Source organism: Mercenaria mercenaria, unplaced genomic scaffold (assembly GCF_021730395.1).
Source record: "Mercenaria mercenaria strain notata unplaced genomic scaffold, MADL_Memer_1 contig_1796, whole genome shotgun sequence".
Classification (NCBI taxonomy): domain Eukaryota; kingdom Metazoa; phylum Mollusca; class Bivalvia; order Venerida; family Veneridae; genus Mercenaria; species Mercenaria mercenaria.
In genome coordinates this window covers 1-12,193 of record NW_026459801.1, presented here as the reverse complement: position 1 = coordinate 12,193, position 12,193 = coordinate 1, and the positions used below count along the sequence as shown (strand labels likewise).

The following is a 12,193-nucleotide window of genomic DNA, read 5'->3' as shown; positions in this document are numbered from 1 at the left end:
GATTGAAGTTCTTGTTAAAAAGAATTTAGACGATATTGCATGAATGTGATTAATAAAGATTTCTTTCTCTACTCTCTTGTTTTGAAATGTACCTCAAGAAATAATAAAGGAAATAATAACATTGTTCGTAATTCTGCGTCGATATCGAAAAGGACGAGGTCCGCACTTCAAGCCCGATTTTGATTGTTTCGCGATAATTTGTTATATATGATTTACACATACCGTTCTCGCATACTCGCATACAGAGGTCTGCCTACCCTCTGGCACATTTCTCCGATAGTTTTAGTTTAGTTACTTTACAGATAAAACATTTCAGCCAATCAGCGACAGATCATCGCGAACCAATAAATATAAGCAAATACAAAACTGAAGCATTGTCTGATATAGCTTATTTGGAAATGTATATTACATAGATCTACTTGTAAAACACGTAGAATGGAGTAATATTTCCTACATAGCGTAATGGTACGATAAAAAAAACAAGCTCGATTTTCACCCATAAATTACTTTTTATAAAGACTGTGGTCACACAAACATCAATAACAATTTCTGGTCTGTTTAACTTCTAGCCACAGGAAATCTTTCGACTTGTTCTACATTTACTGAATGAAAAAATTCTTTCATCTCTACTCTTTTGCTGGGTCACTTATATAGTAGTGTATCCAGGTATTTAAAGCTTGTATGCTAAAAAGAAAATGAAACAGTTGTCCATTCAGATGCCTTGCATAATTATATTATTATAAAAGCGACACTTTTAATAATGTATTTGAATATCTAAAGTTAAGAGCCATAAAGGGGGGTAATCAATAAAACTTTATACTATGTTCAACATTCAAACTTTTGACGTATATTAAAGAAAACTATTACCGAAAATAAGATTTAACAAGAAAGTAATATATATTTAATGTTCCTAGCGCAAAAATGACAGCTACATTTTAAACAAAGACATTATGAACCTTTACAAGGAAGGTCAGTAACATATATCCTGGAGAAACATCTTAACAGGAGATGCTATATTTCCTACATTAAACTTAGTCAGAACATTGAGAACTCTTTATAAATTGTAGAACAAAAAGTGTTACGTCAAACGCCGACGACGACGGTCAACGGACACATGGATATCACAATATATCACCCTGACCACTGTCTCAAATGCAAAACTCCTAATGTTGAAGAACATTTCAGGGCCGACGGTCAGACAGAGCCAATTTTATATCCCCACGGCAAACTGGTGACATAGTAAGAAAGACCTTATCACCATTATGGTAATAATTCTCCTACCGCACATAATACAACAAAACTATATTTAGATTGTCCCCTTGAAATATCAATTGTCCTAAGTTTCCACAGTCCGCTTCCGAATTGGCTTAATTCGCAAATGTCTGTTGGTAGTCCTAGAACTGATAAAACCTAAATGCAGTGTGGAAAACAGGCACATTCTTCCTCCAAGAATAATCTAAACTGACTTGTGAGCATTGTGTTCACTTTTTTTATAAACAACTGGTGCAGCTTTACATTATCGAGAACAAAAGTTTACTGATAAAAAAATGAACAGACAGGCATCCAAAGATCCTTCAGAGTTCATCCATTCCTGAGATATTGACTTCAGTTCCAGTGTTTTTATTCAATACGGAAATGTATGTGGACGATTACTGGTATTGATGATAAATCCGGACTGATGATAACACCGGCCACCTTCAATTTATTCTATTACAATTGATTATTTATAAAATCGAACACAACATCTAATAGCAACCACTTACAACACCAACTGGTGAAAACAAAAAAAAAAAAAAAAAAAATAGGTACATAGTCTGTATGAATAAAATGGGTAACATTTATTTGTTTAGAAAATCTGTGTCCAGAATTATTGGGGAAAAGTATGGTTCATTGGCGCATGTACATTGTCGACATATGCAGGCCGGACATCGGTCACTTTTTATTACTCGATCCGTAATGACTGTTGCAGCATTTGTTAGAAAATTTCAATTCAATATTATTCGCAATAGTGTAAATGACGAAGTGGACGAAATTATCATCAGTCAACGTTTGTACAGTTCTCATTTTACATACCCCTTTCAGAGCCCCACATAGAGTGAGTTTGATTACTAAAAATACATTCAACCTATCTCAATATTTCAGCAAAGGTTAAGCTTTATTTTGATATCAACCAATGTTAAATATTTGCAGTAATTAAAAAGTTATAGGTAAAAAAGCTAATTTTCTGACCGACTTTATCATCAGTACCAGTATCTAGTTTTGAAAACATATTGGGCGAGCCATTGTTCATGATACGAATATAAATCACGTACTACATTCAACAATGTTAAATAGACTGGTTGACTTATCCTATGCATAAGATAGGCCAATTCAGCCTTGCACGACCTACAAGTCCAAGTTAAAAAACGAATGATAGCTCAAACGTGAAATAAATAAATGAATAATAAAAAAGATAATAAAAGCAGTGCATCAAGCGTGTATGTACTGTAAATCATGCGAAAACGTTTTCGGTTTGTGGATTTTATCGACTATTCAACATACGATTTGGACCAATACAATACTTCAATAATATATCTTTTCCATGTATCCAGTGCGGACATTATATATCAACAAATAATCAAGACCTTCGAGTGATTTGTCATCTAATTTATCACGGTTCAGATCTTAGATGTGCAGGCGGTTTAATATCTAAACATCTGAACTATGAACCGTGGTAAATTTTATGCTGGGTCTTATCTTTCCGAGTAGTAATGAACCGGATGTCATGTGCCAATTGGACGTCAAAAAAAAACAACTCAACATTTGACATCGTATGTATTCTAAGATAAAGTATTACGATGATTGTTCTTTTAATGCAGTGGTAAATATTTTAGATAATAATTGTTTGATTTTCTCACTCTTGTTAGTGGAAGTATATTTATGCTGTCACGATTCGCTTAAATACTAAATTTATTTATTTATTTTGCTGGGTTTTAACGTCGCACCGACATAATTATAGGTCATATGGCGACTTTCCAGCTTTAATTGTGGAGGAAGACCCCAAGTTCCTCTTCGTAATTTGTTTCATCACGAGCGGGCACATGGGTAGAACCACCGACCTTCCGTAGGCCAGCTGGATGGCTTCCTCACATAAAGAATTCAACGCCCCAAGTGAGGCTTGAACCCACATCGATGAGGGACACGTAATTTGAAGTCAGCGACCTTAATCACTCAGCCACGGAGCCTAACCCCCTCCCCTTAAATGCCACAGGATATACAAAAGTTGACATACATTGTATATTAATCCGTGTTATATATATATAAATTACGTATGACTTTTATTAATTTCTGCGTGTTTTCTTGCAATGTTCCAAAATAAATAAGCGTGTTTATATGTCATTAACTGACAGCCTATTACTAGTAACTTGTTTTGAATATTATCTGCAAGTATTGTTTTCATTTACAGAATGTCCTGCTAGACGATATGGCGTGAATTGCACCAGTACATGCCACTGCCTCAATAATACCGGTTGTAACCATGTAACAGGTGTATGTTATATTGGTTATTGTGATCCCGGATGGCAAGGCGATACATGCAATGAAGGTATTTACTGGCTTGCCAATGTGCCAAAAAAAGCAGTGTTCAGTATATCTTTTTCATCTTTTAGGGCCGCGCCTGGGAATCGATCCGTCGCCGTACTAGAAGTGTTACCGCAAAATCTACCTGACGCTTTATTTTTAATGCCACTTCTCTCAAAAATTGTGGTCTTACTATATTCCCTGCAAGTAGCTTCCCCAAATGATCAAGGAAACAGTATCAGCTTTGTATTGGATTTAACGTCATACCGACACAATCATTGTTCATATGGCGACTTTTTAGATTTTCATGATTAAGAAAGACGCCTTTTCTGGCATTAATTAAGGTTCGGGCGAGCACCTCTGTAGTTCCACCAACTTTCTGTGGTCAGCTGGATTGCTTCCTCGCACCATGTAATTCTACATTGAAAGGTGGTGAGAGGCAAGTGATTCTTATTCCGCCAAAATCCCGGAGGGCTGAATACCAAATAACTAGGACACCGATCCAATAGAAAAAGTTAGCTACAAAGGTTGCAGCATTCAACGATTTACATTACAAAAACATGTAAAGACGAAAGAAACAAATAAAGCAGATCAGAAGTGTCGGTAATAAAATCATCAATGAAAACATACGCCTCCCCAGAGATGCAAACGTACGACCACCTGATTGGATATCCACTTATTGTTTTTTATTTTTGAACGTTAGCAATTGATATAGCCGTGTTACGAACTCACTTTACAAACACACGAATAACAACAAAAACAGAAGTGAAGTTCTGACGTTAAGTAAACCCATAAATATCTTTTTGATGTATATTATTTATTTGTATTCAGCCGGTAATATATTGATGCGACTCAAGGGCCAAGTTAATACACAGATGTCTTCCGTGGCTCATAACTGGACATCAAATCGTGCCATCGACGGTCTTGTTGGTCCAGATCCTGACACATGCCACTGCTGCAGTGGAACGGAGAATTCTAAGCTTTCCTGGTGGAGACTTGATTTAAGAAAAAATGTTTCGATCAAGTCGGTTATCATTTACAGCAGGGGCGCAGGTCTGTATGATATTTATCATATGACGTTCGAATAAACACTAGTGCTTGGTCGTCATTTATTCTTTTTTTCACTGACATATAATCACTCATAACCTCCAGCCACTTCATTTCCGATCAGCTGGAGAACCATTTGACCTAGAACCTTCAAACTTCATAGGGTGGCAGGGCTAATAAAGTAGACGGTCCCTATTGTTTTTGGGGTAACTCCATCAAAGGTCAAGGTCACAGGAGCCTGAAAATGGAAAACCTTTTCTGCTCAATAACTTTAGAACCATTTGACCCAGAATGTTGAAACTTCATAGCATGACTGGACATGCAGAGTAGATGTCCCCTATTGATTTTAGATCACTTTATTAAAGGTCAATGTCACAGCGGACAGAACATGGAAATCCATTTCCGGTCAATAGCTTGATAACCATTTGACATAGAACATTCAAACTTCATAGGTGATAGAACTAACAGAGTAGATGACCCTTTATTTTATTTTATTATTATTATTATTATTTTGGGGGGGGGGAGTGGGGGGGGGGGTGGGGGTCACTCCATCAAAGATCAAGTCCACAGGGGGCTGAACATAGAAAACATTTTCCAATCAATAACTTCAGAACCAATTGATCCAGAATGTTGAAACTTAACAGGATGATTGGACATGCAGAGTAGAAGACCCTTGTTGATTTTTGGGTCACTCTGCTAAAGGTCAAGGTGACAGGGACCTGAACATGGAAAACCATTTCCAATCAATACCTTGAGGATCACTTGACCCAGAATGTTGAAACTTCATAGGATGATTGGACATGCAGAGTAAATGAGCCCTGTATATATTGGAGTCACTCTACTAAAGGGCAAGGTTACAGCGGACAGAACATGGAAATCCATTTCCGGTCAATAACTTGAGAACCATTTGACCTAGAACCTTCAAACTTCATAGCGTGATAGGACTTACAGAGTAGATGACCCCTTATAAAACACTTGCCAATCAATAACTTTACAACATTTAATTTATTTAAATTTTGATATGCAATTTATTTCTGCGTGTAGCTTTTTTATGGTGCGCTTAATATTGTATTAGTTTACCAGTGGGTGCATTGTACTTATATCAATGACCCACAAGATATAACATGCATCTACCTGGCTGTTTTTGATCTATGTATCAAGGATAGGTTCGAACAGTGTCTAAATACATTTTCATCAGCATGTATTATTGCCTTCACAAAGCGTTGGTATTTTTTTTATATAAAGAAACCAATACTAAATTAGTTATTGACTTTTAAAGCACAGAACTAGTGTCAGTAAGATTATTGATAAAATTGAATACAATATAACAGTGTCATATTATTATCAACACTTTTTGACTAATGAGCCATACACTGCGTTCGGATAATTTTAAGAAGAAAGTGATATTGACCTTGGCTTCGCCTTAGTCAATTTGATATGCTGCATGTGAATATTCGGTAACCTGACACTGTCCATAGCCAATTTTAAGCATTCATTTGAAAAATATATTTGAAATGCTTGAAGACTCGGTTTGATTGAGTCCCGCTAACGAAATGTGCAACACCCTTCACGCGCCTAGCACCGGCTTAAGTGGAATTCTGTCATAGAATTGTGCAACACCCTTCACACAAAAATAACGATTTTGCGCATGAGTTATAAAATTACTTGGGAATATGATATATTATTCAAGTTAAGCTAATGGGAAATTTGCATTGGACATTTATGTGAGGTATAATAAAATTGCTTATCGTTGATTCGGAGAGAAAACTAGGTACAATATAACAGTTTCCTGGTTAATAATAATATAAGAAACAAAAACAAACAAAGATCTTCTTTGCGTTAATTTCTACTGTCTAAAGTTCATTATAGATGCATTATAAACCGTGGTATCAGGACATGCATGTTAAACCACTTAATATTCACATTACTTCTATTCGATGTTTTCAATAACGAATATTGTTTCATGGTTTCAGTGGTTTATTGCAATAAAACGGTTGATTATATTGGATGTATCCACGGTTTCAAAGAGTTGGATTTCATTATTTTCAACGATAAGGACTATAATAATAAAAAAATATTTCCAAAATAAAGTGATAAAGTTACAGATGTATATAAATACTTACAAAAACATAAAGATATACGCTTCACTGTATTTATACGTATTTGTTTTTATTTTGTTGGGCATCGAAACTGTTGATGTCATATTGTGACTTTTCCAGCCTTTGTAGGTGAACCTGACATAATGTTGGTTTACCCTAAACGCAGAAATTTAGCGTTAAGACACACAAACTGTTAAAGCAAGCAATTTCTAGAACGCATACAAGTCGCATAGAAATTATATAAGGAGACATCATAGAAAAAATATGTTTAAGTAACAGGGTTGTCGATAGCTTGATTAGGTGTTTGTTATGAAAACGCAATGCGTTTATTTTATATTGGCAGTGCATTACGTATGACAACTTACATAACGATACTCTTCAAGTATCGTAGTACTACATAATTGGCTATTGTTATATAATGTTATGAATCTTAATTGATTATAGAGAAAACTTGCCAAAAATCAGTAAGTCTTTGAAAGACTTTTATAAAGAATGTACCTACACAGTCATATGTTTTATACTTTCAAAAGTAACAGACTCTTGTAACTTAGAGGTAACATTGTTTTTGAAATGTTTCTTGCTGACAGTTGATAGTATTATATATCCCTGTAAATACGTGTGATAAGTGGCTGTTGCGTAATGAGTCAGAAATACATGAAGGCTTACATAAATAGCTTTTTATTACCTTTTTAAATCTTACAAGAAATGCAAGGTTACATTTTTTCTGCAAAAATACAGAGTCTACCTTTCAATCAATAAACCAGTTCTTAGACATGCGTTTATAACACATGAACTCAATCTATTCAGCTGTAAACGGAAAGAATTTTGTCTTAACCTGTATGTAGGCATTGACTGTAATGCTTGTACACGTGACTAATCAAAACTATCTTTGCTTATGGAAACAATTTGAAATGTAAATTATATGTGTATATAACGTGGAAACGTTTTAAGGTCGCTTCGTTTTGTTTTCTTGTATTTCTAAATATTTGTTGTGTACATTTTGAAATATTCTTACACTGAAAATAATTGTACATACACCGATTTTCAACGACCTATTAACGATGTTTAAAGTTAGGAAGTACAACTTTCGGAATATCAGCCAACAAAGTAGTACTTCATGAAATAAAATGTTTAACACTTATTTAAAACAATGCATTTGTGCAATACTTTCTATACCGGTGGCGAAAACCTAAAAATCTCAGTCTCTGTGATAAGATATATTAAGAAAAAAAAGACCGACATTTTGGATTTCATGGCGAATCGACGAAAACATATCGTCGGAGAAGATAAGGTATCCATACATTCTTCGATACGCATGGTACCTTTATGTCGAACTTGGAAAGGCGTGATTAAAATGGGATAGTATATTTACGTTATGACCAGGTTTATTATACTTTTATACATAGGGATAGGATACAACATGTAAAATTTCATTTTCTGGCCTGGTGCCTGTGTGCAGTTAACCTAACTGTTGTTCTTTGATTCTGTACCAGTACGTACCTGTTCAAGCTAGTAACTGTCAACTTCTCCACGTGAATCAGTAAGAGGGAGACTAATAATATCAGACACAGTATCTTTTATCAAATAAAGTATTCACAATCCCTCGGGGAATTGAAAACATAACCTCGCGATCCGTAGATCTGTGCTCTCCCTATTGAACTGACCCGACGGGATGAACCTCTATGGTGATGGTATTTACAATGGTTATCGGCAAATTATCGCTTGCATTCCGTGATACTAAAACAGTTTATTAGCCAGCTGCATGTTTGCAATGCAGTCATATTTCAGTTGAACGCTACGCTTTCTTTTAAGATAGTGTCTAATGGAATAAGCAAAAGACTCAAAGATAGGTAGTTCCTAAAATTAGCTGGGAGATAGCTGCGTTGTCAGTTGTCTTCTGACCCATTTTCTGGAAGCTTTAGCACTGTTTCTCTTAGAACGTTCTCTATGAAGTTCTGTAGGGTTTCTTTTAATATATTTAACATAGTGATTTCTTCACTGTTTTGTAACATTTTAACATGGACCTGTGTTGATCGGGGATGGGGTATTGAGCGTGTAAGAGGGTTTGCACAATAGACCAATTAATATGTTTTAACTCTGCATTTGTTTGCGTGCAACTGACCGTTCCAAGGTTTAACAAAACTCTGATTGTATTTTTGTTTGTTTTGCTCTTGTTTTCAACATTTTACATTATCTAAGTATTTTATCATAAATACTCTATTCCCTTCGGATATTTAGATGAATACTATTTCAAAGGCAGCGCTAGCGGTTTTATGATAACAACTTCTTACATATCTCTGCATGTTCATTAGAAGTACTGCTAACTTTATATTTTAATTTTCATACGATTGACAGCATAATAAAACTCATGATGGTGAAACACCATAAGTTATATGAAACACACACGATGCTTACTTCTTTTGTAGAAAGTTATTACCAAGACTTGAAAGGCTTTCAGTTATTTCTTACAAACAACACTGCGCAAGACTCATCAGCCATAAATACAAATACCAATACAAACATTACTGGCAACGCTTATGAAATTAATGCGTCAAACACTTTGGCAAGATATGTAACTATAAAGAGACCAGGAGTGCTAACAATATGTGAGGTTATGATCTTTGAAGGAGGTAAATTGTTTATGCTGTGTTTCTGATTTTCTAATGGACACTTGCTTTTAAATTAGAAAGTAGGAATCACTACTGTATAGGGTGTGTCTTACAATGAATCGTGATGGCTTTTATTTACAAAATAAATTATAACCGTATGCTACTTTCTTTCGTAACTCCAGAAACTGATTTATAGGTAATAAACTTTAACCAGTATTAGGTTTTAAGACATTTGAAGTAACAAGCTTGCGAAAAGTTCTGTTTTCTGGAAAAGGTTAATTACTAAACGCATTAGCATCATAACTATCCGATAGCGGTTCTGTTAATTAAAACCCTATATTTGTAGAGTGCAGGTTGGGAACATATGGCGAAGAATGTATGAAGGAGTGCCACTGTGCAGACAACAAACCGTGTAATAAAGAAAGCGGACATTGCCAAACATTAATTTGTAAAACAGGCTGGAATGGAACAGCTTGCAACCAAGGTACTTTCGATGGTGTATTACTGTGGAAAATGTTAGTTGCCTCTTACAAATAAATAGTTGGCTACTAGTTTGTAGTCTGTGGGTTCATCTCCATGTCTGCGCTATTGTATACCAAGGAAAAGCGTCATTATCATATTCTAACAATTCAGAAGATTCTCAATAATGTCTTCTCACATTGCTTTAAACTATGGAGCAGGTAACGAGTTAAATGTTTTCTTGATTTTGTCTAACGGGTTCAAGCATTGATACTAAAGAGTGCATAGGCAAACAGTCCGTGCGTTTTTGGTGTAAACAATACATGTTCATGTACACAATACATGTTATGCAAAAAATGTTAAAGGCACAATGTATTTGAAAGAAATTACGAAATAACATGATGTATTATATTTTATAATAGGCAAAGTTTTAATACCTTACTGATCTCTGTCTCAAAATATTACGTCAACATACTTCAACGAAAATATTATACATTTCTCTAAAGTCAGAACGTTATATCTCTTAAACAGGTTCTTACTTTCTAAGCTATGCTCCCACTTATTTCAGTGTTGGTTAAATATCAATGGCAGAGGTTGTATTTTTCAATTATATGTTATAGGATGCCCACAAGATAGATTTGGTGACGGATGCAAAGAACGTTGTTTTTGTGCGGAAGATACCTGCACAACTACCTACGGTGCATGTCCTGGACAGTGCAGGCAAGGGTATCACGGTCCTCATTGCAACATAGGTATAACTATCTTAAAGTCTGTTATAGATGATAAATGTTTGATAATTCAGCTAAAACATTTCTTTCTGCACACGATAATGTGGGAAGAAAATACAGTATAAATATAATCAAGATTTAGTAATCATTTGAAATTTGACAGACTCATTACAGACTCACAAAACGTGGACATGGAGCGTATCACCGAAATACCATGAAAACCCGAAAATAAGCCAGTTTTGAAAATAAGCCGGTCTCTAAAATAAAACATCAATTCATTACAGGCAAAAAGGGCTCATAAATGAGCCGCACTCAAAAACAAGCCGTCCAGTTTTTTGTATCAGTAATACTATAAATTACTTTGTTAGGACACCGTATAAGTTTGCAAAAGTTACCAACGTGTACAATGGCAGATTTTTTTTTAAATGTGATAGCAATAACACATACTTTGGAATAAAAAGAAATGAAAAAAATATTGCAAGTTGTGCTGGTTTTTAAAACTCTGGACAAATTAACACTTAAAAAGCAATAAAATTCCTGTCTCAAACATTTCTTGTCAAGTCTGTTCTAGTAATTAAGATAACCGGTCTTTTTAACACAATGCGGTGTTTAACACGTATTGTGTACAGCTCGTTTAAATGGGTCAGCCGTGTTGTTGCACTTATAAAATAGACTGGCCCGGTTTATAGGTTGGCCAGGACTACGATATGTATTGTATTTTGGAATCAAAATATTTCTATGAAATGCTTCTTTCCCTTCCTTTTGGATCCGTCTATGTTTACAAACACGCTTGTTTATTTTATGGACTGTAAGTTATTCATACTTGTTGGGCGATTACATCATAGGTGTATTTTGTTTGTTAGGCCAGATAAAACCTTTTAATTGGTAATTATCTGTTAGCATCAGATTATTTTCAATAAGAAATTGTAACAAAACAGATATGTCAGAAGTATAAGTATTTACCGACGTCGATGTCCATAATTTCAGTATGTCGGTACTCGAAAATACGCCTGTTTTTAAACTGTTACTTAATATATATACTCAGAAGTTCGCCTGACTAAAAAATTAAGCCGGCCTCGATAATAAGCCCCCAAATCCTTACGAAAATTTAAAATAAGCCGCGGCTTATTTTCGGGTTTTCAGGGTATTGTGTAAGTTGGAATTTTTAAATCTATTAACAGTATTACAGGGGAATGGTATTACTAAACAAAGTGAGAATACTTCAAACAAAGTTGCAACCATAGGAGGATCGGTTGGAGGATCTGTCGCATTTCTTATAATTGTGATTGCTGCTGTATACCTATTCAGAAGATATCGAACAAAATTAAGGTAAGCTGAATAGATATACGTAGCACAGCGCAGCGGAGCTGCCTTATTTTTAAGATATTTAAGTCAACTCAAAGACGGTACAGATAAGCCATTTTCTAAACAAATTGAAAGCAGATTTGTACTAGTAACATACTGTTTAGGTGATTAAGGGATATATTATATGTGATTAGTTTTGTCCACTTCGAAGAAGCAGAAGCGGAGGTATGTTGTCGAGTCGGTCGTCGGGTTGATCCGTCGGTCGGTAGGTAGAGTAAACTGTTTCCAACACATAACCCGGACCATTCAAACTTTATATCATAAGTGGGCTTATAAAGTAGATGACCCCAAATATTTTGTAGGTTAGTTGGTCAGGGTCATGGTGATC

The 12,193-nt window shown here is 35.1% G+C and overlaps 1 protein-coding gene across 1 annotated transcript in view; it reads left to right on the top strand.

Annotated features, from left to right (window-relative positions):
- Nucleotides 1–11,829, top strand: part of LOC128551881 (multiple epidermal growth factor-like domains protein 10) — a gene marked incomplete at both ends in the record, with an annotated part of 60,189 nt that extends 48,360 nt beyond the window's left edge. The window contains 6 exons of the mRNA XM_053532816.1: nucleotides 3,446–3,583; nucleotides 4,390–4,611; nucleotides 9,131–9,334; nucleotides 9,660–9,797; nucleotides 10,393–10,524; nucleotides 11,682–11,829. Coding sequence (XP_053388791.1) covers nucleotides 3,446–3,583; nucleotides 4,390–4,611; nucleotides 9,131–9,334; nucleotides 9,660–9,797; nucleotides 10,393–10,524; nucleotides 11,682–11,829 — 982 coding nt within the window. The remainder of the gene's footprint in view (nucleotides 1–3,445; nucleotides 3,584–4,389; nucleotides 4,612–9,130; nucleotides 9,335–9,659; nucleotides 9,798–10,392; nucleotides 10,525–11,681) is intronic.
- Between the last annotated feature and the right edge of the window lie 364 nt (nucleotides 11,830–12,193).